Here is a 27,920-nt window from a genome sequence, read left to right on the forward strand (position 1 = left end):
AAGAAGTTGCATATTCACATTATTGGAAAAGTTACATATTCAGATTATTCGATTTCATCGAATTAAGATCCACAAAACACTACACAATGAGTTCATAGGTATTAAAACGGATCAAGAATCATACATAATGGCAACAAGCTTCTCATACAATTAGATCCATGTAGTCAAATTAGTTAAATTACTTGGAGACCTAGTTTATATGCTGATCCAAATAGATCATATCCTAATCTGACGAATTGCTGGAGACTCATTAGTTTTTCAGGAGATATTGGCACACTTTCTAGCTTGTTTGTTTGTATGTATCAGTTATCTTTAGTGACAACTACTGTTTGTGATAGCAGGAATTTTTCTTTTAAATGCATGTCATGCATTCTTTAAAAAGCAATTACTGCCACATAGTGAACAATATAATACCGATTTGTGCAAATTACTTCTCAACTCTCTCATCTTATTCAAGGAAAACCTCAAGATTCAAAAGTTCCTGCTCATCCGATGTTGATCACCACCTCCAATCTGCATGCTCTAGCCCCCCAATAGATCCAACCGCTAAACCTAAACTTTTGCCACCTTTATGACCTATCTACCAACATGCTCCTGATCCTGATGATAACAAACATCAATCCATGTCATGTTTTGTGATGATGACAACCGTTCAATGACAATAGTAGTAATCATGCTCATTCCACTATTACAGTCATAAAATATTGTCACTAACATACTAGTAATCTTTTCTGTAAACTCCTGTCATAAAATATTGTCACTAATATGGAACTCCAATGGCATCCTTCATGCACCCAATTGCATACAGATTCATTGCAATTCAATAGATAGTGCAATCAATGAAATCATACCAAAGTTGCCCGCTAGAAAATGTGAAACCACTGCATGTACAAGATTTGCACATAAAAGACTTGTGTTACCTGAGGTTGACATATTTGGAAGGCATTATAACACATTAGATTCATTAAACTTCTCTTCTTCCCCCTTACTAAGATTCATCAACTAATGGTAAAATCTACCATGTAATAGTCAGCTATTGAATAAGAGTATCTGTATGGCTTATCTAATTTTTTTCGCTCAGCATTGCATTTATTGATGCCATTAGGACTTCCCATACTGTAGCATTTCAAAGAGGTGTATAAATATATAAAGGTGAGATCTGTTTCGTATGGCTCTTCAAACCCCTTTGGCACATTAATTCCCTATCTCTTTTCTTTTCTCTTCTGATATTTTTCATAGGTGATCCGGGAGAGGATGATGGTTGTGGATGTGAGCTCAGAAGCACGAATGTTGAGAGGTTACGAGGAAGGGGACCGGAGGAGGGAGCTCGTTACTAGAGACTTGCTCGGCGGCAACGGAGCAGTGCTTGGATCCACTGTGGTGGATCTCGAGCTCAAAGTTCCAGCCGGTTGGGAAAGGCGGCTCGATCTATCAGTATGTTGTTTAAGCTCATACATCATCTTCTTTTCTATTCCCTATGAGTACTCGTTTAAATTTGAATTCATAAAGTGGTTCTTCCCTCTCCTGAAAAGATTGGATTTTTTATGTGGATTAGTAGTCATTTGCTTAGATGTTTCTTGGAGGAAAATGGAAATTTCAGTTTTTTCTCCTCCAGTTTGAATTACAAACGTTGCAGACTAAGCCCCCGATGTCTGTAACATAGATATCTCTTTTCAATTCTCTGAGCAACACCAGATTCTCCTTTCTTCTTTGTTCGGCTTTCCCTTTATAAAATAATTGTTCTTTCTTTCTAGGGCTCTCCATGATCTTTTTGTTAAGGAAAAGTATTCAAATCATCCACTAAATTATTGATTTTCCATATTATTCTGGAAAAAAAAACCATCTTTTCCAAGCTATTCTTCATTTTCATCCACTAAAACCCTAAATTTCGACAAATTGCAGTCGGGAAGAACGTACCTCCTGAAACGCAACCCTGATCCGGCACCCCGGCGATACCACGAACTCAACCTCAAGCTCCCTCCGCCATCCTCCGCCGCACACTTCCTGGAAATGGAGGCAGCCGCGCCGCCCTCGAGGAACCAGAGCGTGTGCACCCTCGAGCAGGTGAAGTACGCTCTCGAGCGCGCCGGGTGCGAGGAGCGGTCCCCCGCTGCCCGCCGCCCCCGTGGCTCCCCAGCGCCTCACTCCTCGTCGATCACCACCTCCTCCTCGAACAAACGGATGATGATGGCCGAACGGGAAGAGGGCGCGTCGCCGCCCGGGACGATGGCGGTCGCCGGGTGCCCGGAATGCCTTCTCTACGTGCTCGTCTCGGTGGTGGCTCCGCGTTGTCCGAGGTGTGCCGCGCACGTGCCGGTCCACAGCGAACCCAAAAAGAGACCCAAGTTTGACCTCAACACCATAACGCAAAACAATGACGAGGATGTTGACTTGAATTAATATTTATAAGTATTATCTAATAAAAAGGAAAAAAAATTAAATATTTAATTAGATTTAAGAGGAGGCAGCCATTTTTAAAATTGATTTTGGGTGTAGAATTGCTCCATAATTAAAAATATATACTAATCGATCTCTTTTCCTCTCTTTTTCTCTTTCCATCACTTCATTTTATTTAACCAAAATAGGTGTTTTTATTTGAGGGTCTAGATTTTTCAATTTGAAAAATTTTATTATGTATGGAAATTTAAGAAAATGATATCTTGTTTATGATTTTAACTGTTTGTTACAAGGATTTGGGTTTAAATCTTATATATATATATATGTATATATATATATATATGTACATATATATATATATACATGTATATATATATATATACATGTATATATATATATACATGTATATATATATACATGTATATATATACATGTATATATATATATATACACATGTATATATATATATATATACACATGTATATATATATATATACACATGTATATATATATATATATACATGTATATATATATATACATGTATATATATATATACATGTATATATATATATACATGTATTTATATATATATACATGTATATATATATATACATGTATATATATATATATACATGTATGTATATATATATATACATGTATGTATATATATATATATACATGTATATATATATACATGTATATATATATGTATATACATATATATGTATATGTATATATATATATATACATATACATATATATGTATATACATATATATATATATACATGTATATATATATACATATATATATATATATATGTATATATATATATATATGTATATGTATATATATGTATATATATATGTATATATGTATATATGTATATATGTATATATGTATATACGTATAAGTGATTGAATTAAGGATAACGCTTATACACATTGTCAAATTAGGACGACACAAAATATCAACGATATTTTCACAATTCGTTCATCTTAGTGATGCTCGTAACTTACGAATGAATTAACGACCACTTAGTCCAATAAGTTAAAAAAAATATAAATGCTTCATAGACTAATTTGATATTGCTCTTAATTTTCTAAACATCTTAGACACATTCTATATAGTTTTACAAAACTCTTGATCGAACTTGGTTATTTTCCAACACTAAAATTGAGTTTGCTTCAAATCTTCAACACATCAATGAATCAAAATTTATTGTGACACTGAGAAATATAATTTGAGTTTATTAATTAAGATTTTTGTAATAGACTATCAAGGTATATATTAACTAATAAGTTAGCTGACAGCCTAAAAATAATATCATAAGAATATATATATATATATATATATATATATATATATATATATATTATATAAAATTTAGATGATTGTATATATAATGTATCTGGGAAAAAATTATTATCAATTAAAAGTGTTGTGGGAAACAACTTTGAGCCGTGGCCTCGGGGTCGACGCGGCTCGGTTCGGGTCCGAATGACGGGGATCTCCCTGGGGCGTTCCTCGAGCCCGCTGAGGCGGTCGTCCGGAGGGGACCTTCGGCTTTGCACCTACACAAAGGTCGAGCCGAGGCTCTCGGCCCGACCCCTCCGACGATCAAGTTAGCTGATGTGGAGGGGGTTTCAAATGAAGAAGGGTTTTTGTGTGTCTGTCCCCCCCCCTCTCTTTGAACGAGAGGGTATTTATAGAGAAGCATACTGCTTCCTTAGCTGCCCGCTTGCAGGGGGCAGGCCGGTAGCGTTTGACTTTGTGTTGGAGTGACGTGAAGAATTGAGCTTTGGCAGGATGTTAATACGCCTCGGTCGGGTTCCGGTCTGCATTGACCAGGTGCTGTTACATGAGGCATCATCTGACGTTAGTCGAGTCTTATCATAATTACTATCCTCATCATATTCCCCCCCCGAAGGAAGTCATGCCATAAAAAGGGGGGGGGGGAGTCTGAGACATGGCTTCGACTTTGAGAAACTGTCCCAGTCGGGCGCCTTGCCGGAGGTGTGGGAATTGTGGAGTTCAGCAACTAAGAAGGGTCGGATGTGTAGCGATGACCCAGGTAGCATGCGGCCGACGAGCACACTTAGTAGGGCAAGCCGACGCATGGTATGACCTCGGTGAGCATGGAGTCGAGGAGGACGATGCAGGCGAGCTAGCCGCGCGCATGGGGCCAAGGAACCGAGGAGCACAACGCGGGCGAGCTGACCGCGCAGGTGTATCTCGGGACGCATGGAGCCGAGGAGCACGACGCAGGCGGGCAGTCACCCGACATTTCGGGTCCTTCCTCTAGCGCCAATCTGTTGTGGGAAACAACTTGAGCCGTGGCCTCGGGGCCGACGCGGCTCGGTTCGGGTCCAAATGACGGGGATCTCCCTGGGGCATTCCTCGAGCCCGCTAAGGCGATCGTTCGGAGGGGACCTTCGGCTTCGCACCTGCACAAAGGTCGAGCTGAGGCTCTCGGCCCAACCGCTCCGACGATCAAGTTAGTTGATGTGGAAGGGGGTTTCAAATGGAGAAGGGTTTTTGTGTGTCTGTCCCCCCCCTCTCTCTAATGAACGAGAGGGTATTTATAGGGAAGCATACTGCTTCCTGAGCCGCCCGCTTGCAGGGAGCAGGCTGGTAGCGTTTGATTTTGTGTTGGCGTGGCGTGAAGAATTGAGCTTTGACAGGATGTTAATGCGTCTCGGTCGGTGTTCCGGTCTGCATTGACCAGGTGCTGTTGCATGAGGCGTCATCTGACGTCAGCTGAGTCTTATCATAATTACTATCCTCATCAAAAAGTAACTTGGTCAGACCAATTCATGATGGTTTGGATGATGGAATGTACAACGAAGTCCAGAAAATCGGATGGCCAATGGTTCATAATTAATTAGATCATTTAATCATTGACATTGTAAACTCACTCATAAAAGATTATATAATCGAAATCTATTAAATTTTTAAATAATAACAATTTTAATTAGATCATCATCAAACCAATAATATTGAAAAATAAAAAAATAATTTTTTAATATAAAAATATATTTAAACTTTTTGTTAAGGAGATTTAATTTATATACTATAAAATTAATAGAAAAAATATAATCGTTTTAATAATATTACACATGACTTATATTTTTAATATAATAAATATATGCTGTTGCCGCCGTATCGAGCCGCATTTTCCCACCGCGCAACTCTGAAGGCTAAACCCTAGTGACGTCCTGCCGCCGCTCTTGGCTGCTTTTACCCGCCGTCGACGTCCGGTAGTCGCCACCTCGCGGCGTGGCCGATGTCTGCTGCCTCTTAACTCCGTCGAGAGCCCGTTGTCGTCAGCTAGCCGCGTGCGCTCTTCTCCCCGCTTCTCCCCTTTCTGCGCCTTCATGCCCAACGGTTCTCCCCTTTCTTCTCTTTCCCTTTAAGTTACAACCGCGCAGCCGACCCCTTCCCCGAACCACTTCTTAGTCCACAGCCGGCCCCTTTTTTTGGATCGATCATACTCTGCCATATTGTGATTGAAAGTTTGCCTTAAGTCAACTTGTTCACGTAGGGAGATTTGATATCTGCCAATAAATTTAGGTTGCAGCCTGTGTTTCATGTTTAATTTGTTGGATTTAAAATGGTTTATTTACGTTTTCATGCATTGGGCTTGATGAGTCTTTCTTTCTCAGCAGACTCTCCTTCCTTTTGCTGCGACGACAAGTTGAGTGGCGAGTCGGCCGGTGTTTCTTGAAACCTTTTTCTGTATGTTTATTTTACTTTCATGGTATAACTTTGTCTTCTGTATGTTTTCGTGCCTTAGGCTTGATGAGTCTTTCTTTCTCCGCAAACTCTCCTTCCTTTTGCAGCGACGACAGATTTGAGTGGTTTCGTATCTTTTTGCATCAATTTTGCTTCTTTTAGGTCGGAGATTGATGGGGAAGAAAAATAAGGTCATCCTCCCTCCCAACCTCCCCCCAGAGGTCGCCGATGATGAGATTGAGGTTTCTGATGAGGATTTGGAATTCGTTGGCCGAAACCGTGAATATGTTGGATTCCTCACCAAGCTTGACACGAAATCTATAGACAGGTTGGGCATTTCTTGGCTCTTTAATCCTATTTTTTTTTCCTTTGTTGTCTGTCATCTCTTGATGCAAGTTTGATTTTTGTTGGCAATATAATGATTTTTGGATATTAGGGTTTAAGAATAGTAGCTTTGGAGTGTGATGGTTTTGTCCAAATTACATTGGTTACCAGAATTTGTGTTGCAGGCATGTCAAGCGAGTTGCTAATCATGAGGATGATGAACTGGAAGCTCTATATGAGAAGCGGAACCGAAAACCTTCTCTTTTAAGACTGAAGGAGGAAGAAGATAAGCTTCAAGTTGATCCTGTTGATGCTCTTCCAGTAAAGACACTGGATGGGAAGTTGGAATACAGAACCGGTAACCACCGAACCTGGATGAATTGACTGTGGTTTTCAACTTTCTGTGGAGCACAGTACTTAGCCTAGTTTCACTGTATTATAGATTCAAGTTTAGTAAGATGCTCCACATTTTAGTAAATCTATTTATCATATGGTTGGAGAGAGTTATATGCATTATATGATTTTAATTTTGTTATATTTTAAAATGCCCTGAATATTGTATCTTTAGAACTGGAGAAAAAAAAGAAACTAAAAGTATTATCTAAATGATCTCTGTAGTGGCTTCACTGTGGCCTCTGGAGAAAAGTAGCTGAGTAGCGTAGCTGAATTGGTTGAAGCCGTTTGATTGGGTATCATGTACACAATTGATGTTTGCGCTTCTGGGACTTGATCTCAGTGTGTTATTCTTGAAATTCCATGAGTACTGCTTATGGACAAGTCAAAGAATTATGGAAATAAGAAGCCAAATCAGAGATCGTTGTTTGTTGTAACTTCACGGTGTACCGTGACCATGTTTTTGTTATGATACTTGATCGTGGTTACTTTCTTCTGGAAACGTACCAATTTTCTTTTCATGGGTAATTAACTTCTAAATTCATTTGTGAATGTTAGCGGAGGTCTTGTAGGATGAAAATAGTTGCATACCATATTGCATAAATTGCTCTGCTTTAATGTAATTAATTCTTTTTTATGCATCTTGCTTATCATAGATTTGGAAAGTTTAATATATGTTGTTCTTTTTCTAGTGTCCTTGTGGTTGGCTTGAGACTGATTGTGGTTCGAATAGTAGCTGACGCATTACAATTCTAGTTAGGATCTACCAATCCGAGCCAAACTTGTTCCATCTGGCATGTGTCTATTTGGAATCAGCTATTGACTCTTGACTGGAAAATTAAATTTTAATACCTGATCTAGTTTGGCTTAATCACGTGAACCGAAGCGATAGCTTCCACTCCAGTATAACTGAATCAATCCATTTTGTTGGGCCTTCTGCTGGTCCAAGTCAATGTGAGTCCAAGTTGTTATTGTAATTTAAATATGATCTGGAAGCTTGTAGGTGTCTCAAATTGCATTTATTACCTTGACGTAGACTTTTTGCTTAAGACTCTGCAAGGTGAATCTTTCTTAAAATTTACACATCTCTTCCACAGGGGGAGCTAATATAGGAATTTTATCTTTATCATGTATATTTTGTTGGATGAAGAATGTTTAACTAACATTGAGAAGTTTTGAGAGGCATACATAGCATTATTGTTTAATCATTAAGTTTGGCTTGCAGTTAATGATCTATCAAATATTTCAAATTTCTTCTAATCTGGTTATTGGTGATTTTGCTTGAAACTGCATTTGATGTTACTAAAGATCTGAGTAGATCACTGTTATCTAAAGTTTTATTAAAATTGCAGCTGATAGATCAAAATCTGGAGATGGAACCAATGGAAAGGAATCTGCAATGGGCATAGAAGATGATGAAAAAATTGCAGGTATGATGAAGCTTACTAAACCAGAGAAAAGGCTAAAGCTAAAAAAGAGCAGAAAAGAGGCTAAGAAGCTTGCAAAGGTGGAAGAGAAAGGAGACGGTGGTGAAGAAAAGCTGCACTCCGAAGTCTTGGTATTTTGCTCAAAATTTGTTTGACCATACATTAATGTCAACCTTTTAATATCATCATTTTTTGTGCTCATCAGAATAATGGAGAGAAAATGCATATGCTTCTTATTTTGAATTGATTAACCTTGTTATATGACAATTTAGTCTCTGTACAGGCATAAAATGGATGTGATTCTTTTTCATGAAGTTAATAACATTCTTAAGTTGTATCATAAACGATGACACACAATGGGTCATAGTAAGCTAAGCTACAAAATGGTTGTGATCGGGTATTAAGTTGCAGTTCTGATGTTTGGTCCTCTAGGACTGTTAGCAACTTAATATTCTATAAATAGATTTTCTTGAGTTGAAGATTGGTTACCGATACATAAGAATAACTCAAATAGTAGGAAAAATTATCATATAATGTTGCTACAGCACAAAACTTCTAGAGAATATTTTATGTTAAAAATGTTTCTGCCTTTCTTTTCCCCTTTTTCTTTTGCTTCACTTGTCTATTCTTCTCTCCCAAATGGTCAGAGAACCCTTGTGATAGTATAAGAATTGATGCCCGACCAGTGTGAAAGCTGCATCTATGGTAAGAGTTCTGCCAATATCCTTATCTTGGCACTCAAGGCCTTTTGAGCTGTTGTTGATTTGATCCCCTTATGTTCATACAGGATTCCTCATGCCCTCTATGACATACGCCCTGCCTGGGGTTTGAATGTGCCATGTGCATGATACAAACAAAAAAGTTCAAAGTTAGCCCTTTGCAACATATGACTGCTGCTGCATGGGGCATGAATGTGCCATGGCCTGATGCTAAAAAAAATAAAAGAAACATAAGTTCAAAGTTGGCAAGAGTCCACCCTACTGTTCTTTTAATAATCAAAATAGGCTATCGTTTTGTCATAATCTTAAATCATTGCTAAATTTAGTCCTTTACGTAATTAACATTAAGCTAGTTACAGACTTTTTTTTTTAATCTTAACAAAAAGAGAAAGTTTGATCAAAAGATTTAGAAAACCAAGAATCTCTTTATAGGTTCCTAATGGCAAAATCCAGTTGCTGCTATCTTGAAGCTGTCAGCTTCCTTAATGGAGTTGTAAAACAAAGGCATCTGACAATGTCTTGGATGAGTGTGAGTTCAAACTATAATGTATTTTCATGTCTCAGAAGTTGAAAGAGGCTCTTGTAGGGAAAGGCTGTTGATTCACATTCAAGTTTCGGCAAAAGAGGAGATGTATCAAAAAATATGGTTAGAGTTTGTGATAAGGAACTTTGGAAGTTGTACCTTATCAATAATGTAAACTACCTACCCATGGGAGTATTGCTGCTCTTACTCTCTCTGTCCTATGCTTGTTTATTTTTTATGTCTGTCTATGTGGGACTTTACAGCTTTGTTATTGCTGCTGCTTAAATATGTTATGCCCTAAACTTGATTGTCTCTGGATGTTAATTATTACAATGCAGATTTTATCTAATTGAGCAAATTTTAACTGTCTCAAACTTAGGAATCTGGTTAACATTCTCCTCCACATTTTTGGCACTTCAAATTCTCTCTGGTTACACATATCAACCTGAGAAGAACATCCTACACATAGCGAGACCAAACTCATGATAGTGTTTCTGCTGTTAAAAATAACCTCCTACTTCACAAATTATGACTACAGGCTATCTTTTTTTCATGCTTCAATTATCTATTCTTTTTTCTCTTTTCTGGGAGTGGATTAAGTTACTTCTTTTTGACTGTGGATGTGATTTCCAGGCAAAGGTAGAGGAAGAACTTTCTGCTGAAGAGTTGTTCAGGAAAAAGAAGATTAGATTGGCAGAAATTGGGTTGCAGTTGCTGGAAAATCCTGAAGAAAATATCAAGGCCCTGAAAGAATTGTTGCAGATTTGTGATGATGAAGACCAAAATATAGTTAAACTTGGTCTGATGTCTTTGTTGGCTGTTTTTAAAGACATAATTCCTGGGTGATTGATGCTAAATTTCATTGTTTCTCTTTCTGCATATTTTATCATTTGTTAACTAGTTTTCATTTGATTTACTGGATTCAAAATTTCTGTATCTATCTTTTACAGCTATCGTATCCGGTTACCAACTGAAAAGGAGATGGAGATGACAGTTTCTAAAACAGTACGCCAGCAGCGGTTCTATGAATCTACACTTTTGCGCTCATACAAGGTTTTTTTAAATCTTTGCCTGTGATTTCATTGCTGTTTCTATCCAACTAATCATCTGAAGTGGCACAAAGATCATGTCATATATTTCTGCCACTGCTTTCTGAAAATTTTCCTACTGGCGCTGACTCTATGAATTTAGAGTTTATGCTCATAAAGGGGTTCTCTCTCTGTCTATGCCTCTGACTTTGTATCTCTTTTGTCTTAACTAATCATTTGAACCTGTCTCTATTTATATCTAGCATTGCTACCAGAGCTTTTTGCAGCATGTCTTTTGTGATTTTTGGTGCTTTGAATATATAGACCCCTGACATATATAACCTTTTGCTTTAAGACAAAGAATCTCTCTGGAGTATTTTGATCAGAAACATGTTATGGGAGGCAATGGTTTATCTCATAAGAATGGATATAAGGGACATCACATGATTTTTGAATTAAACCATCTTGCTTTAGAGTTAAGTGAATAGTAGCCTGAACTGAAAGCAACCCATGAACAGGCCAAGATCTCTTGATTAGTACCGACCATGTATTGGTGGGTCTGATAAGGTGGGGTTGGGTTGGCAGGTCAGCATATTTTTCATCTAGTAATATATATACTAAAATTAGAGCTTGTCACCGATCTTATGCTGAAGAAAAACTCAAAGCATTCATTTTAATGATTATTGATAATAAATTAGTTGGGATTTTACGAAGGAGTTTTTGTTGTTGTATTGCTAATAATTTGTTATTTATTATTTTTGATCTTTAACTTTGGAATTATATAAAAGTCAAGGAAAGAGGTCAACGTATATTTTTTATTCTCTTTCTGGTGCATAGGATGTTAAATACTTAGATTTATGAATGCAGTTTTATCTCCAAATACTGTTACAAGGCATTAAGTTCTTTTGTGGTTGGTTTTTTTAACTTGACATTCTTTAAATGTTGATCTAATAGGCATACCTCATGAAGCTGGTAACCTTGGAGAAGCAGCCCTCTATCCGTCAGGTTGCTGTTCGCTGCTTGTGCAGTTTACTAGATGCTGTGCCACACTTCAACTTCCGTGAAAGCATTTTAGCCAGTGTTGTCAAGAATATAAGCTCTTCAGATGATACAATAAGGTCTAATTTTGATTCTACAGTGTTTCTTTCTGTACTGGTTGCATCACAGCAAACTTATTTTGACAGCACTGATTTCAGATAAGAAAGACCTTGTGGGGATGCATCATAAAATGTAATAACTTTTTGAATTTCATAGTATTGAGCTAGTGAAAGTAAATTGATAAATATTAACCATTATGTTAAAGGACTACAAATAAATGTTTAACTGCAAATGTGTGTATGGTCATTATGATTAATCATTTAACATTAATCTGAATTAGAAGTCATTATGTTTAGCAACCTCATGAATCATCGTCCAAATACAAGTCATTTTTCTTACCACAAGTGGAACTCCAAATTATCTGGATATTTACATCTAAAACTATTAGTGAAGTTGAAGGTTTTGAATCAAATAATGTTCTTTTCAATTAATTTCTTAGTTTGAACATGTTTGTACTGATTCTCTTGACAGGTAGAAAAATGGTTGTTTGGTAATCATAATTGCTATATGCGCATGAAAAAACCTCTATTAGTTTCTGACTGCAGATTACATGTACAAGTATGTGTAGTTTGCTATCTACTTTAGATTTTAATTTCCACCTCTTGAATGATTCCAAGCTTAAGCAATTTTCTATACCGACATAATATTTTGGGTTAGGTAATTTCTTTTCCTTCTTTTAGCTACTTAGACATCAGCCGTTTTTGCAGAAATATTGTCTAATGAGTTATTATAAGTTTTAACTATGATTGTGTTCTGTCCACAATATTTGGAAATGTTTTTCTCATATATCTTCATTCATCCAACTCTGTTGTGCTGCGGTGAGTCACTCCTTGTTGACAATGATATAGAGGAACTTATTCTCATTTAAATGGCATAATGTTCTTAAACATGAGCCAATTGGATTTTTAATTCATTGTGTGGCACTTTGATATAGAACAATTTCAAAGTTATTTTTGACCCAAGTTCTCCAGTATAAATAGAGTGTGATTTCTTTCTGTTTTCTATCATGTGACAGAAAGCTCTGTTGTGAAGCTACAAGGTCAATCTTCTCAAATGAAGGAAAGCATGGGGGTGAAGCAACCTTAGAAGCAGTGCGGTTGATTGCTGATCATGTCAAGTTTCATGACTGCCAGCTCCATCCTGACAGTATAGATGTATGCTTATCCTTGATCTTGAAGTAAAAGGAGCTTTTTTTTTTTAATGTCTTTGTATTGAGCCAATTTGTAGTTTACATGGCACTACTTTGTTTGCATTTGTTCAAAATATTCATTGATTAAATATGTTTGCTAGTTTGTGATGGAGGATTTCTCCTCTAAGTTTGTTTTCTGGTCTATGATGGGGGAATTTTGTTTTATATAATTTCATAGATTTAGGAAAAATGTTTGGTTTTTTTAATGTACTAAATTCATATTTGAATCATATGTTTTGCCAGGTCTTTTTATCCTTGACATTTGATGAAGATATTGGAAAATCAGACGTTTTGAAGGAGCCAGTCAAACCCAAGAAAAGAGGGAAATGGAAAAATCAAGATAGTTCAAAAGAAGTGCAAGGCAGTGATAGAAAGAAGAATAAACAGGAGTTGATGAAGAAAACAAGAGAAGAGGTATTTTACGATTAGCAACTTTCTACAATTGAATGTATGATTTTGATGGATTCTAATTGTTCTTATTATCTGCTATAGGTTAGTGCAGATCTAAAGGCTGTTTCATTTGCTCCAGACTCAAAAGATAGAAAAATGATGCAGTCTGAAACACTTACTGCTGTATTTGAAACATATTTTCGCATTTTGAAGCATAGCATGGATCCTTCTGCTTCAAGGTGAATCTTTTGCTGGTATAATTTTCTCTTTACTAGTAAACAAACTGTTGCATGCTTATATACTTTGCCCCCTGCTTGCAGGTCAAAAGTAAATGCTGTTTCCTTATCTTGTGGATCTGGATCATATCCATTACTTGCTTCATGCTTGAATGGCTTGGGAAAATTTTCACATTTGATTGATTTGGATTTTATGGGTGATCTTTTGGAATGCCTGAAAAAACTTGCTGGATACAGTGACCACAATGATGGTTCAATGCAGAATCACTTGTCTGTTTCAGAACGCCTGCAGTGCTGCATAGTAGCTTTTATGGTGATGAGGAATAATCTTGATGCACTGAACGTGGATCTGCAAGATTTTTATGTCCAGCTCTATAACCTTCTTTTGGAGTATAGACCTGATAGGTCAGTCGTCAATGTTTGCTAATTATGCACTGATTTCAATAGAAATTGTTGACACATAAGTACCTTATATATTTCTGTGTATTTGCTTCCGCTCTCTTTACTTTTTAAATGGCTTGATAGTTGATAGGTTGATTGCGTATCTACTTTAGTAGCTATATTATAAGATGTGTGGTTAATGATACTACATGGAGCTAAAAGTCAGAAGCCGCCAAATAGATCTGGATCCAATGTGCTATACAATAAAATCTAACAAACAGCATTTTTGTGTTGTGGAAGGATTTTGTCTTTACCATGCTTGGATATAACTGCTATTAGGATAGACCATTCTTCTTTGTAGCTTTACTAAACACCAATAACTTTTTTTTTCATAATCATCAGCACGAGTTAAGTTTTCTGTTCCCACTTAGATTTAAGGTTGCACTTTTGGCAGGTTGGTTAGTTGAAGCTTAAACTAAAGGGAATCCAACACTTACAAATCTCTCAACTAAAACCTACTCCGGTTGGGTTTTCTTTTGGGTCTACCCAACCCGACTTCGGTATTGACTAACCCTGACTTGGATCAGATTGTTGATGAGTTGTGGGTTGGTTTAGTTCATTCTTGGTTGGATTACTTGGTTTCCATTTAACTAAAGCATGATAATACAAGTATAAAGTTGATGCTAAGAAAATCTGATGTTATATCTAGCAATTTTGCCAAGTTGGTTTGTTTCAGGTAATTTTGGCTTTGGCTATACATGGGTCAGGTTTAGGTCTAGTGTAACCTCACCCAAGTCCCAAATGATCCAACCCAACCCAGCACAGTAACAGGTAGATTTGGCTTCTTGTTACTGTCTAACATAAGCAAGCCATTTGTAATTATTGATTGTTCTAGGTCCTTGTAAGTTTTCATTGCATCTGCACAATATTTTCTAAAACAGAGAGTTGCAAGTTCAAAAGATTAGGAATGTTCAATCGTGGAATGAATCGGAGGAGTGTGTTGATTCTTCAAACCCTATATTTCTGCATATGCAATCCCTAGGTAAACATGCAAATTTCATTTAGCTTATCTGTTCTCTCCCTCAAGTTGCCAGAACTTATAATTGCTTGGACTTAAATCTAGAGTTGACTAATGTCTATGAGATAGCAAAACTTTGTGTCAGATTTATGAGATGTGATGCTATTATTGCATTATGATTGAATTATACTATTTATATGGTTTGGTTCCCCTGAAGCAGAGACTATGGTGAAGTGTTAGCTAAAGCTCTAAAGACGATGCTTTGGGAGGGGAAACAACATGACATGCAGAGAGCTGCAGCCTTCATAAAACGCCTGGCAACATTTTCTCTGTCTTTTGGATCTGCAGAGGCTATGGCAGGTACTAATCTTTCTTGACTTCTAACTTAGATTATATGCTCGGGTAGCGGTTTTATCATTTTCACGCATTATATTACATTATAATCACTTTGATGCTGCTTCTTTCTTTGTAAGAAAAAAATAATGATGTTTCTGGGACATAATATTTAGATCTCTACATATTTTGATTTTAACCCTTCTCCCATCACTCTTTTTGTATGCTTAACATGAGTTTACTGTATGAATGTGTTGCTTTCTTAGGGTATCACGTTTGTTGTCTTAATACCATAACAGTAAATGCCTATCTTGGGTTTTGCTGGAAATGGATTTTGCAATTGAGTATTAGCTGACCATTTATGTTCTACAAAATTTATAAAACTTGTATTCCTATAGTATTTTTTTATTGCATATCAAACAATTAAATGCCTTCAGGCCATTTGCAGAAATAAAGAACGTTTTTTTTGTATGTGAATAAACCAAGAAGTTGGTTAGTCGGCATGCATAAATTATTTTTAAAATCTTCTATTTTGTTTTGCAGCCTTGGTTACAGTGAAACATCTTTTGCAAAAAAATAGCAAGTGCCGAAATCTGTTGGAGAATGATGCTGGTGGTGGTTCGCTGGCCGGTTTAGTTGCAGTAAGGATTCTGTCCTACCTTAAATAGTGTTTCACCTTGTCGTCGTTCTTACAAAGCTGCTATTTTCAGAAGTACCGACCTGATGCTACGGATCCAAATATAAGTGGTGCCCTTGCTTCTGTCCTCTGGGAGCTTAGCCTTCTGGTGAAGCATTATAATCCATCTATCTCATCGATGGCTGCGAGTATTTCAAGCATGGCAAGCATGAACCCAGCACACTCTCAAGTTCTATTTTCCACTGCCTCCCCTCTACAAGCATTTGCAGACTTATCTACTGAGCGGGAGCTCTTCAAACCAGCTAGCAAAGCTGCCTCTCTGAGACGCAAAAGGACAAGAGAAATAGAAAAGGACTTTGTGGTTATGGATCCTGATCAAATAAGGAAGTATGAGAACATGATAGATGAGGGTGTCTTGACAAGGAAGTTCAAAGATCATTTCATTTTGAACAAAGGTATTATGGAGAATGAGAGGTTGAGGCGAGAATTAAATCACACGATGTCATCCATAAGCTTATATGAAGATTTCAAGAGACAGAAAAAACATAAAAAAGAAAGGTAACCACCAGAAGATTTGATGTCAGAGATCATCTGCAATTGTTTTACTGTGCAAAACGAATGTTTTACTGGCACAATTCTCAATCCTTTTTTTCTTGAGGAGCTAAACTGTGCATATCCATATGATTTCTCGAGCAGAGCAGTAATATGAGTTTCTTCTGTTTGGTTACAAGTAATGCAGGCAATTCTCTGTCGTATCAAAATTTCTTCATATTTCTCATGACCACAGGTGGTAACATTTTCTGTTTAGCATGATATTATGTTGTATGATGTTTCATTGTGGAGAGTGAGGATTCATAGGGCCCAACATATATATATTCTGAATTTGATAGCTTGATTCCTTGAAAACGTTTTTATATATAAATGGTTGTGTGTGTGTGAAAGCTAGTATTCTGCAGTAATAACGACAATGTTAAGCTGTTAGCCCATGTATTGGCTCATTTGTCCCAGCTAATTTGACAAAAGAGTTCGCACCATCAGGTCAAAGGGGAGATTGAAAGACTTGTTAAGGTACTTCAAGCTTGCCGTTGATCTTACTGACTTATTAGTGTTTTCTATTATGTGCTGGTGGAACTCTAATTCTTTATAGTGGTCAGATAATATGAATATCTTTGTATAGGTAAATAGATGCTCTATGGTACATTGATGAGGTGAACGTGTTAGGATTGAGAGCACTAAGAGGGGGGGGGGGTAAATTAGTGCAGCGGAAATCTTTCAGCGATTAAAAACGAAAGTTGCGTTTGTTCAATAAAAGCGATTTCGATGTAAAAGCTGATCTTAAGATTAAGCGCAGTTTACGTAGTTTGCGTCTAAACGTAGTTTGCGTCTAAACGCAGTTTGCGTCTAAACTCAGTTTACGTCTAAACGCAGTTTGCATCTAAACTCAGTTTATGTCTAAACGCAGTTTGCGTCTAAACACAGTTTGCGCAGTTTACGTCTAAACGCAGTTTTACGTCTAAACGCAATTTGCGTAGTTTTAGAAAGATCTGAACTTAGAAACTCGTTCGTAAAAGCACAGAAGACAGTTTGCAGTTATAAATGGAATCAGAACGTAAACGTAAATTGCAATGTAAAGATCGTACGAAAACATCGATTTACGTCTGAATGCAGATTCGGAAAAATCAGAACTTAAAGACTTGTTCGTAAAAGCGCAGAGGGCAGTAGCTATGTAGGAGGTTTGCAGTAATGATAAAGTGCTCAAAGTAAAAGCAAACCAGAGATTTAGAGTGGTTCGGTCAGTCTTGACCTACTCCACTTTTGGCTTCCTCCACCGATGAGGTCACCGACGTCAACTAGAGGCCTTTCTTCAATAGGCGAAGGCCAACTGCCCTTTTACAGTTTCACTCCTTTTGACGGGATCAGGAGACAACCCTTACAGAACCTTTCTCTCCTCTCTTTACAACTCCAGACTTTGAAGAACAGAAGGAGGAGAACTTAAAGGCTTTTCAACAATTTTGAGCTCAAGAATCACAGAGAAGATCAAGATTTCGGTGTAGGTCTCTTACCCTTTCTGTGCTGAATGGGTGGGGTATTTATAGGCCCCAACCCAGTTCAAATTTGGAGCTCAAAACGATCAAATCCCGGAATTCCGGGATCAGGCGGTTGCACCTCCTGACTGGGGCGGTTGCACCGCCTGGCAGAGCTCGAAGATTGAGCCTCTGGGCGGTGCCACCTCTGTCAGGGGCGATTGCACCTCTCTGCCAGAGCTCGAAGACCGAGCTCAGGCGGTTGCACCGCCTGGCAGAGCTCGAAACTTGAGCTCTGGCGGTGCTACCTCCTGACAGAGGAGGTTGCACCGCCCAGTCTCGCTCGGAGACTGAGCCCTGGGCGGTTGCACCTCTTGGCTAGGGCGGTTGCACCGCCCAGTCTCGCTGGGAGACATAGCCTGGGCGGTGCTACCTCCCTGCCTGGGCGGTTGCACCTCCCACAACAACCTGGGTCCGAATGGGTTGAACCATTCGACCCGATTTGAGTTCTTCAGGGGCCCAATTGCCCCAGGATTAAGCTAATGGGATCACCTCCCATTTCTAACTTAATCAAAGTGCTAACTACGATTATTTCCTAAGACATATTCTGCAGCTTGCTTCGGTGCGTCACTCGCTTCTTCCGGCGAGTTTCCGGCGAACTTCCGTCGATCATCCGATGAACCCTCGGTGATGCTCCTACGGACTTCCGGCAAACTCCTGGACTGCGACGATCCACTTGGCAAGTTCCAACGAGCTCCTTTGGCAAGCTTCTGGACTTCTCAGATTTGTTCCTGCAGAACCTCCGACGACTGTCTGAACTTTCGTCGAGCTCTCGAACTCCCAACGTGATCATTGTCATGACTCCGGCGCAACTCCTGCTGCATGTCTAACTTTCATCGTAGTTAATCCTGCACACTTAAAACAAAACTTCGATCGAGATAATTAATCCTAAGCAATTTAACCAAGTTGTCCGGCATGTCATTGGTCCCTCGACGCTTCGTCCGATTCTTCGACGCATCGTCCTCTCCTGCAGCCTATTGCCCAATCGGCCAGTTGACTCCGCAACTCCGATATCCTTGGCACAATACCCGCTCTTCTTGGCCCGATGCCCGAGTCCACGGCCCGAAGCCTTCTGTCGATACGTCGACCGATCCACCGGCCCGACGTCCAATCTTCTGACATGTTCCTTCGGCACAACATGATTTTCCTGTTTTAATTGTCTCATCCTGATCGAAGCATCCTGCGTCACTCAAAACGCAGATTAAATCATAAACATATATCAAGTAGTTTCATCATCAAAATACGAGATTCAACAGAACGTAGATTCATCTGGGATATCATCTTAAATAACTTGGATTAGTGATCAACATATCCTTCTGTGATCACATTATGTTGAAGAATGCATGGTCATATATACAAGGTCTTGTAGGGGATGTAAAGGTCCAACAATAAGAAAGACCACGAGGGAGGAAGGTGGTGTCCTGGCATTAGGAGAACAACATGTGGCTCATTGTTCTTCTAATTAAAGTTAAAAATAATTGATTTAGTCGTTTAAAATTTCTATAAAGTTCGAATATTAATTGATGTTAGATTTTTAAAATCATGATGCATGATATATATTTCGGAATCGGCAATGTTGTTTTAATTATTTTGATATTTGGATCAAACTTAACGAAATTCATGCCTCTATATATCATGCTAGATTATTCTTTTGTATTGATTTAATTATTTCGATGCATGATAAATATTTAATGAATTTTATAACTTTCATGTTTCCTTTGATTTAATTAAATTGTTTAATATTTTTATATTAACTAATATCATGTCTTCGTATAATAAATTAGATTAATTGTAAACTCAATCTTCTATCATGTCAAAACAAAGAGTCTTCGGATGAAGGGCCACTATTGGGTCCGATCTGAACAGACCCTGTCTCGATTTGAGCTCGGGTCTGGCCTGGACCACATCGGACTCGAATTGGATACGTTGACTGACGCGGACCAGACCCGACCCAAATCGAGCTATATATATATATATATATATATATATATATATATATATTGATGACTGGCAACACTTTGACACGTTAGAAGTCCATGGGCCTACAGAAGAATACGTGTGAGCTTCGGTGACGGACTCATTGTGGGCCTCATATGGGCCCCTTGTAGTCGTAGCACTCGTCAAGACCAATTTGGTACCCCTGACCTGCTCACGCCGTTGAAGGCGTCATACTCATTACCGACCCACTTCGTAGCGTTCGTATTCCTTGATCTTGCGATTCCAATCCGCAGGGAGGTTTTGCTGGCGTTCGGTCCAGTCGGGGATGGCAGATAGGCGAAAGCCGCTGGTCCTCTCTTCCACTCGAGCCCTCCTCGATTCTGTTCTTGGTTCCGCCGGATCCCAGGGCGTTGGCGATGGGGCTGTTGGTGCCGAGGGGGAAGCCCGTGGCGCTGCAGACCGGCGCCGGCCGGAGCTGCGATTGCCCGTTGGGATTCTTCGATTTTCTGACAGTGGTGGAGTTGGAAGCGATGAGCTGAAGGAGAATTTCTTCGTGGTGGGGCTTTCTGCATCTGTGCTGAAGAAACTGGCCATAGCGAGTGGATCACTGGTAAGGAAAGAACAAAGAGAAAACGAATTTGATGTTGTAGAACGTGACTTTTGAGTGATTATTTGTTAGTAGGAAAGGAGGGATCTTTTTCTGTTATATTAACTTGAACATTTTGTTGTTGATTTCCGTGTGAGTCGTGATCACTGCTTGCTTGGTTCTGAATGTATACTTTGGTGTGTGCAACTGACCTTGGATTTGTAGTTGAGATTGTCTAGTCAGGGACCTGAAAATCGATTCTTAATTATAATCTGGTTAAATTCTTAGTTGTGCTTGGTTGTATTCCAAGTCGCACGATTTGTTCTGATACTTGTATTGGTTGTAGTTCTTTGTTTTGTTGCTCTACTGTTTGGTTGGTGTATTATGTCAAATTAAAAGCTCCAGTGGTGTTGATGTCCTTTTTATATTTATTTAAAAAAAACGCAGGAAGAAATGTTGATGTTGTTTTTTTTATTTATGCAATTTGAGATGCTATTCTTAAGCTTTTCTGATGTATTGTGATATCAGATTCTTCTAAAGAACTCTGAGACTAATGTAGGAAGGATCGCCAAAGCTAAAGTTCTTCAACATCCACTTGCTGGAGAGAAATATAGAGGATGTACACAACAAGCTACTTCTGTTTCGAGTTCTCAACGTGTAATGAAATTGTTACCTTCTTTTACATACCCATCAGAGGCTTATTGTCCCTCAGATCAGGAAGTGGCCTATGTTACTCCCTTATTAGCATTTAACCTTGGATTGCATATATCTTGTCTTAAGGTTCTTGTTCGTAGTGGCCAAGAATCTTTGACATCATTGTTTGAAGTGGAAGAGCATAGAGAAGAGAAGGAGACGAATTACCACCCACTATTCATTGACCTTATTGCATGGCCTGACTTGCCTAAATATGCCACTCACCTAAGAATTTCCTTCGTGAAGATCCCTGAATGTGGTTTACTTGGATCTCTTAGAGGAAAATCAGCAACCGAGGAAGGTGATCGTCAAGATATGATTGATTTAGCTTTAAATGAATACTTTAAAGTTGATAAGTTCCTGGCAAGGGGAGATGTTTTCTATATTCGTGTAGATTGGAATTGCAGTTCGGAAATGTGTGTTTTTTGTAACCAGAAGAGCCCAAAAGGGTTGTCCAGTAACATAGTATATTTCAAGGTAATCCTGTGTCACTGTGCTTTCTTTCTTTATATTAGAAGGTAGCTTGTGTTACATTTGAAATAGTAGTAATTATGGCGGAAAACATTTTTTCCAGGTTATGTCCATGGAGCCATCAGATGAGCCCATTCTTTGTGTCAACTGCAATCAAACAGCACTAGTTCTTGGAGGAAGTGCAGCTTCTTCTATTCCTCCAGATAGATTTATTGGCTCTTCCAATGACTTCATGCCTTTGCATGTTGAAACAGTGAAGAAATTGACATCCATTCTTGCACCTGCTATATGTCCTTCGGTCTTATTGTCAAGATTCAGGGTTTCTGTCTTCCTGTCTGGTAATCCAGGTGATTTTCAAGCTCAATCCTCAATTTTCTGGTTTCAGATTTTACTTCTTGATGTGCACCACCTGCATTTATAGGTTCATATGACACATGCTTCATACAGGGTGCGGAAAGCGAACTGTTGTTAGATATGTTGCCCAATGTCTAGGCCTCCATGTTGTTGAATATAGTTGTTATGACCTTACCGAATCCTCAGATAAGAAAGCATCTGCTGCACTTACAAATGCCTTCAAATCGGCATCTAGGTATATGTCAAGTTAATGCCTTCTATATTTCAAAGATCGCCTTCAAATCTATGAATTTCTTTTATTTCTAGTGTTGTGTTTACCGGTTGTATTGCTTGCTTGATTCTTGTTTATTTTTTTTCTCTTAAAAAAAATAACAACAAAGATAGTGATATTTTCCTTTCATTTTGTTGTATAGGATTTCATTTTTCATTTTTAGGAATGATCTCATGAATCTGAATTCTTCACAGATATTCACCATGTCTACTTCTGCTTCGCCATTTTGACGTGTTCACCAATTTATCTTCCAGTGAAGGTTCACGATCTGATCAAGTTGGCATTACATCTGAAATTGCATCAGTCATTAGGGAGTTCACAGAGCCACTTTCTGAAAATGAGAATTCTTATCCAGGGAAAATGGCAAATGATGCTTCTGTAAGTTGTTTGTGTATAATTGTTCATGCATTTCTAGTTGGAAATTTGAATTGTTTCTTTGATCGGTTCTGGATGCATGTTTTTCATGTTAGCACATTGGTATTAGGTCAAAATCAGGGACTAATTCTGGCATTTTTTGCTATTCAGTTTCTCGTTGAAGCTGAAAAACTAAACAGCAGGGTGTTCCTAGTTGCGGCTGCTGGCAGTTCTGATGGCCTGCAACCACAAATCAGACGTTGTTTCAGCCATGAAATAAGCATGAGTCCTTTGAACGAGGCACAAAGGATCTCTATGCTGTCTCGGTCACTCAGGGGATCCATCAGGACACTTGATAAGGTTTTTTATTTTCTTTTGAATCTTTTCTAATGTGCCAATAATCTAGATGTTGAAAAGAGTTGTCTTGCTTGCAGACAATTGGCGATGAGTTTCTAAAAGATATAGTTTCTCAGACATCGGGTTTTATGCCCAGGGATATACATGCTTTAGTTGCAGATGCTGGTGCCAATTTTGTACAAAGAACTCTCACTGATGGTGGCAAATCTGAAAATGGAGATTTCAGTGAGATTACTGCTACAGATCTTGCATCTATTCAAGATGAAGATAACTCACATGACTATGCAAATAAGCACATAGAGAAGGAAGACTTTTCAAAAGCATTGGAAAGATCGAAGAAAAGGAATGCTTCAGCATTGGGTGCACCGAAAGTGAGTCAATCAACTTCAGCCAACAAAGCTTGATTTTGGTTGTTGGGAGATATCTGGCTGTGTTAATTCTTGAATCAGTATTCATACAATATTCTGAAAATGCTTTTGTTTTAGGTGCCCAATGTAAAATGGGAAGACGTTGGTGGACTTGAAGAAGTGAAGAAATCAATTCTTGATACAGTTCAGGTGCATATATACATGAGACCTGACAGTACAGAGTTTAGGCTTTGTTTCCTTGTTGTTTTCTTGTATTTCTTCTATGTGTGCTTGAAACTTGAAGCATTGAGAAACTGTTTCCTTCATATCTATGATGAAATTCTTATTGTGGTTGAGAATTGTTTTGTCTTATAGGTGCAACTTTGAGAACTGTGCCTTCTACCTATCATTATTGTTGTTTTGCTTAGCATGTTTTTGGAGCTTGGTAGTGAGGTTTTTCTGAATCCTTGCTTTGGGCTGTCTTTTTGGATGAGATGCAAGCATTAGGAACTAGAGAGCAATCGTGACCAACTTGGTTTATTAGGAAAGTTTGGTCTTAAATGTCTTTATTTCTAAGACGTAAATTCTATGATGCTTGCAGTTACCTCTTCTGCATAAGGATTTATTTTCATCTGGATTGCGCAAACGTTCAGGTGTTCTTCTTTATGGGCCTCCAGGAACAGGGAAGGTTGGTGTATTTCTTTTAGTGTGTACCATCTGTGATTCTGAACAGAAGTTGTTTCTTAGTATTTAATCACTTATAATTTCCAGACACTGTTGGCAAAAGCTGTTGCGACGGAGTGCTCACTAAATTTTCTGAGTGTGAAGGGGCCAGAATTGATCAACATGTACATAGGAGAATCAGAAAAGAATGTCAGGGATATCTTTCAGAAGGTATCTTTTTTGCTACAACCAAGGAAGTCATAAGGTGTAAGAATTAGATAAAATTCATCTTGATTTCTTCTGCAGGCCAGAGCTGCACGGCCCTGTGTCATTTTCTTTGATGAGCTTGATTCCCTTGCTCCTGCTCGGGGAGCTTCTGGAGATTCAGGTGGTGTCATGGATAGAGTGGTCTCACAGGTAATCATAGTTTTGTTGCTCACAAGTGTTCTCTCTTTTTCACTTAGGGTATCATATTTGTCAATCATTTCATAACTGTTCTCTTTCATCTTGTAGATGCTAGCAGAAATTGATGGCCTAAATGATTCCAGTCAGGTTCTTATCATGGATTTCATTACAAATGTTCCATATATGATTTCTCTAATGCAAATTTATCAAGTAGCAATTCTTTTTTTCTTGTGAGAATTTGTTTCCCACTTGCACTAACTTTCTTTGGTTGATTTATCTACTGTAGGATTTATTTATAATAGGGGCAAGTAACAGACCTGATCTTATTGACCCAGCACTTCTGCGTCCTGGCCGATTTGACAAGCTTCTGTATGTTGGAGTCAACACTGATGCATCTTACAGAGAGAGGCTAGTTCTTTTCTGCTTAACTTATTGTTATCAACTTTGTAGTTCATTAATGCCATATGACATATCATCCCTTTTGCAGGGTTTTGAAAGCACTTACAAGAAAATTTAAGCTGGACAAGAATGTTTCTTTATTCTCAGTTGCTAGGAAATGCCCTCCAAATTTTACTGGTGCAGACATGTATGCATTATGCGCAGATGCTTGGTTTCATGCTGCAAAGCGTAAGGTGAGTTACCAACTTCGTGAATTAAATTTTCTCTATGCTAGCAAAACCTGCTCAGTCTTCTAGTATCTATCTACCAAATGTTACTAGAGAGCTCCCTCTGAGTTCTGCCATTGAGAATCTTATACCTAATGCACGTATTTGTGCATCCTAACAGAGGAAGAAATGTGGTTTCTGTTAGTATTTGTCAACTATCTTAACAGGAATAAGTCTGCGAGGTACTTGGGGCATGTTTGGTTGTTCACAATCAGGACTGCAGGTGCCTGATTACAGGCAACCTTTAAAACACACTTGAATGTGTAGCAAGAGCCGGCTGTGCCTACGTTTTTCATCACAACCTGCAGCTGAAGTCTCCGGAATCTCTTGCAGATAATTAGACCGATCATGGTTTTGTGAGCTGGCTTGATATAGTTGGGCTTTGACCCATAAAATTGCACATGAATACAATACATCTCTATCTGCAGGTAAAAAGAAGCACAAACAACCAAACACAACCTTAGTGCTACTAATGATGATAAAGAGAGATATGATGTCCTGTTTGTAATCAAACATATGACAACTGTTATTCATAGTGGAGCAATTCACGTAGATGGTTGATTGGACATGTGGAATGTGTAACCTTTGAGTAGGGTGGTGTCTTACAATGCTAATTGTAGTTGACTTTCTGTTCTAGTGACATGTTTCTGATATACAGGACCAAGTTTTCTGGCCAATGTATATCATGACTAAATTTGTGCCTGGGTCTTCCTTAGTTTTGGCAGTTTGGATTCTGTACTCTCCACTTGATCAATACTCACTGTGGTAGGAAGCTTATGATAAACACAACCTATCAATATCAATTTTTTATTCGTAAAAATTTATTAGATCAACAAAACCTAGTAATATTGTCTGTATTCAATGTTGATGTCAAGCTACAATTGTTGTCAAAAAGAAAAGATCAAGCTACCGTCAGTAGCAAGACCAGGCCTACCTGCTAGGTGGATGTGGAAAAGGTTTATGAAATGTAGTTGTGAAATTGAGCACAAGTTGAATCTTGGCTGGTCTTTTATCTGATCCAGATTCACGTGTGGCTTAAAGTAATATATTCTTATGCCATTCTCTTTTGTCTCTCTGTCTGCTTCAAATCAACTCTGTTCTTCATGTTACCCTTTTATCATCTCCAACCATTACCACTTGAAGTTCTCCTTGGTGACTCACATGTGCAAGTGTACCTGCCCGTTATGAAGTCACTGCAAAAATTGAATCGTCATTCTTCTCTGTATGGAACTAGGAGTTCAGGCTTTTGTTTCGGAATCCATTTTTAGTTAAGCCTGATCAGAATGGATAGGAGAACACACTCATGGTTTGCTGATATTGAGAGGGGATGCCTGGCTCTAATGAACGAGTTAACCCTTCTCAAGCATCATTTACTCTTAGAATGTTATTCTCGTGAGTATTGACCGCATCAATTTGTAAGTTCCTATTGTTCTGCCTTTACTGATATCTTAAAGCCTTCAAGTTAAGAAGAAACTGTGTAGACTTAGTAACTGTCTATGACAATATGGTTTTCAATTGATAGACATGTTCAAGAACACTCGTTGTTCTGGTTCGAATTTTCTCTTTGGGTCACAAATATGAGCAAGACATATTGGTTACCCTCAGTTTGCTTCACTTGGAAGTTTGCAAACGATTTCACTTTCCAGTTGGATCTTTTTGCCTGTGCTTAAATCATCGGTCAGTTTAATCTTCAGTTTGTGATGAACATTTAGTGTTGTAATGAGCATTTCCTCATAATCTAGTTTTGATATCAGATAGTTGAACTACTATGGTTTTTCGTTGTGTATTTCACTCGTCGATGATTTTTTTAGCTTACAAGACAATTTTCGTTTGCTACAGACATCAAGCGATGGCTCAAATCCAACTATTGATGATAAAGCGGATTCAGTCATTGTGGAAATCAATGATTTCATGAAGGTTTGTCTTCCATCTTATTGCTACTTATTAAAATATAGTTGTTTGGACACAAGTCCAGAATAATTTACTTCTTAAGTTGTGGTATCGCTACTGCTGCTCAGGTACTGGGAGACTTAGCTCCCTCACTATCAATGGATGAACTGAAGAAATATGAACGCCTAAGAGAGCAGTTCGAAGGTCCAAGCTGAAGCAGTGCCAATCGCTACTGACTGCATGTTGATCACCCAAACGGTTTGTCCTTCTTTCTTTCTCTGGAGCTGAAATTTTGTTACATGTTATGAACTGCTAAATTGTTACAAAAATGCTTATATTTTGATCAATGATGTGTGTGGTTGTTTCATTGTAATATGCGCCCCCTCATAATTCAAGCAACATTTTCTCATCCTCTCCTTTCACTTCACTAATTGAAGAAAAATGACCAACAAACTTGCTACCATGATTTCTGGACAACATAGGAGCACAGCATATCCACAAGGAAATTTGATCCAGGAATGCATCAAACTGTAATTATGCTAGCGTTTCTTCCTTTGTTGCATATAAATTCTTCGTTCCGGCAGGTGAATAATATTTTTTCAAGTTTCAATTGTGAGCTTCTCTTGTTTGAATAATTACAATTCAGAAACACCCTTTACCAGTTTACCTTACGGATGAATGTTTAATCTATAACAAACATAGGCTAACCTTCTAGTGTGTCTTATTTACCTTTGAGGTGCATACAGAGCCTAAAAGGACTTGTCTGATAAGATGAAATGATCACTCGTACTCGAAGCCTTTTCTGTTGGTCATCTTATGCCATGCTGTATCAACTGTCGATGTGTTGTTTTCATTTTCCCGATATCTTATCTTTTTATTTTGTTGAATTATCGTTGATTCCTGCAGATTCACTTTACAAGTGGGCATAAATACCTCATTTGTGCAAGGTCAAGCATATGCCATGGAGCTTCGAGCTACATTGCTATTCACCGTCAACCAAACACCGGATGACAT

General features: G+C 38.2%; 3 protein-coding genes across 15 annotated transcripts in view; all 3 read left to right on the forward strand.

The window, feature by feature from the left end:
• The first annotated feature begins 1,197 nt into the window (after positions 1–1,197).
• Positions 1,198–2,588, forward strand: LOC135613540 (protein CURLY FLAG LEAF 1-like). Its single transcript, XM_065110568.1, has 2 exons — positions 1,198–1,434; positions 1,903–2,588. The coding sequence occupies exons 1-2, from the start codon at positions 1,255–1,257 to the stop codon at positions 2,398–2,400; spliced, it is 678 nt and encodes a 225-aa protein (XP_064966640.1). The 5' UTR covers positions 1,198–1,254; the 3' UTR covers positions 2,401–2,588.
• A 2,984-nt stretch (positions 2,589–5,572) lies between these two features.
• On the forward strand, positions 5,573–16,723 carry LOC103988552 (nucleolar complex-associated protein 3). 12 transcript variants are annotated; one of them, XM_065113212.1, is made up of 15 exons: positions 5,573–5,970; positions 6,063–6,135; positions 6,240–6,460; positions 6,642–6,814; positions 8,202–8,407; positions 10,152–10,360; positions 10,469–10,571; positions 11,501–11,664; positions 12,660–12,798; positions 13,077–13,247; positions 13,326–13,462; positions 13,544–13,864; positions 15,079–15,218; positions 15,735–15,832; positions 15,902–16,723. In XM_065113212.1, exons 3-15 carry the CDS (start codon positions 6,306–6,308, stop codon positions 16,388–16,390), a joined length of 2,505 nt encoding a protein of 834 aa, XP_064969284.1. In that variant the 5' UTR covers positions 5,573–5,970; positions 6,063–6,135; positions 6,240–6,305; the 3' UTR covers positions 16,391–16,723. The 12 variants fall into 12 exon arrangements, with proteins under 12 accessions (XP_064969284.1, XP_018683723.2, XP_064969290.1 ...); XM_018828178.2 differs by having other exon boundaries at positions 6,295–6,460; XM_065113218.1 differs by having other exon boundaries at positions 6,066–6,157; positions 6,295–6,460.
• Positions 16,724–20,065: 3,342 nt separating this feature from the next.
• The window catches only part of LOC135615123 (peroxisomal ATPase PEX6-like), an 8,262-nt gene continuing 407 nt past the window's right edge, over positions 20,066–27,920 (forward strand). Inside the window, exons 1-17 of one of the 2 annotated variants that reach the window (XM_065113222.1) lie at positions 20,066–20,460; positions 20,965–21,606; positions 21,704–21,947; positions 22,048–22,189; positions 22,420–22,603; positions 22,751–22,939; positions 23,014–23,307; positions 23,422–23,493; positions 23,885–23,971; positions 24,055–24,177; positions 24,253–24,363; positions 24,460–24,498; positions 24,638–24,759; positions 24,839–24,983; positions 26,856–26,933; positions 27,035–27,164; positions 27,813–27,920. The exon at positions 27,813–27,920 is cut by the window's right edge and continues 407 nt beyond it. In XM_065113222.1, the coding sequence (XP_064969294.1) occupies positions 20,176–20,460; positions 20,965–21,606; positions 21,704–21,947; positions 22,048–22,189; positions 22,420–22,603; positions 22,751–22,939; positions 23,014–23,307; positions 23,422–23,493; positions 23,885–23,971; positions 24,055–24,177; positions 24,253–24,363; positions 24,460–24,498; positions 24,638–24,759; positions 24,839–24,983; positions 26,856–26,933; positions 27,035–27,121 (2,844 nt within the window). In that variant the 5' untranslated portion in view covers positions 20,066–20,175 and the 3' untranslated portion in view covers positions 27,122–27,164; positions 27,813–27,920. The remainder of the gene's footprint in view (positions 20,461–20,964; positions 21,607–21,703; positions 21,948–22,047; positions 22,190–22,419; positions 22,604–22,750; positions 22,940–23,013; positions 23,308–23,421; positions 23,494–23,884; positions 23,972–24,054; positions 24,178–24,252; positions 24,364–24,459; positions 24,499–24,637; positions 24,760–24,838; positions 24,984–26,855; positions 26,934–27,034; positions 27,165–27,812) is intronic. The other variant, XM_065113223.1, reaches the window with a different exon arrangement.

The sequence above is a fragment of the Musa acuminata genome, chromosome BXJ2-6, assembly GCF_036884655.1.
Source record: "Musa acuminata AAA Group cultivar baxijiao chromosome BXJ2-6, Cavendish_Baxijiao_AAA, whole genome shotgun sequence".
Taxonomy (NCBI): domain Eukaryota; kingdom Viridiplantae; phylum Streptophyta; class Magnoliopsida; order Zingiberales; family Musaceae; genus Musa; species Musa acuminata.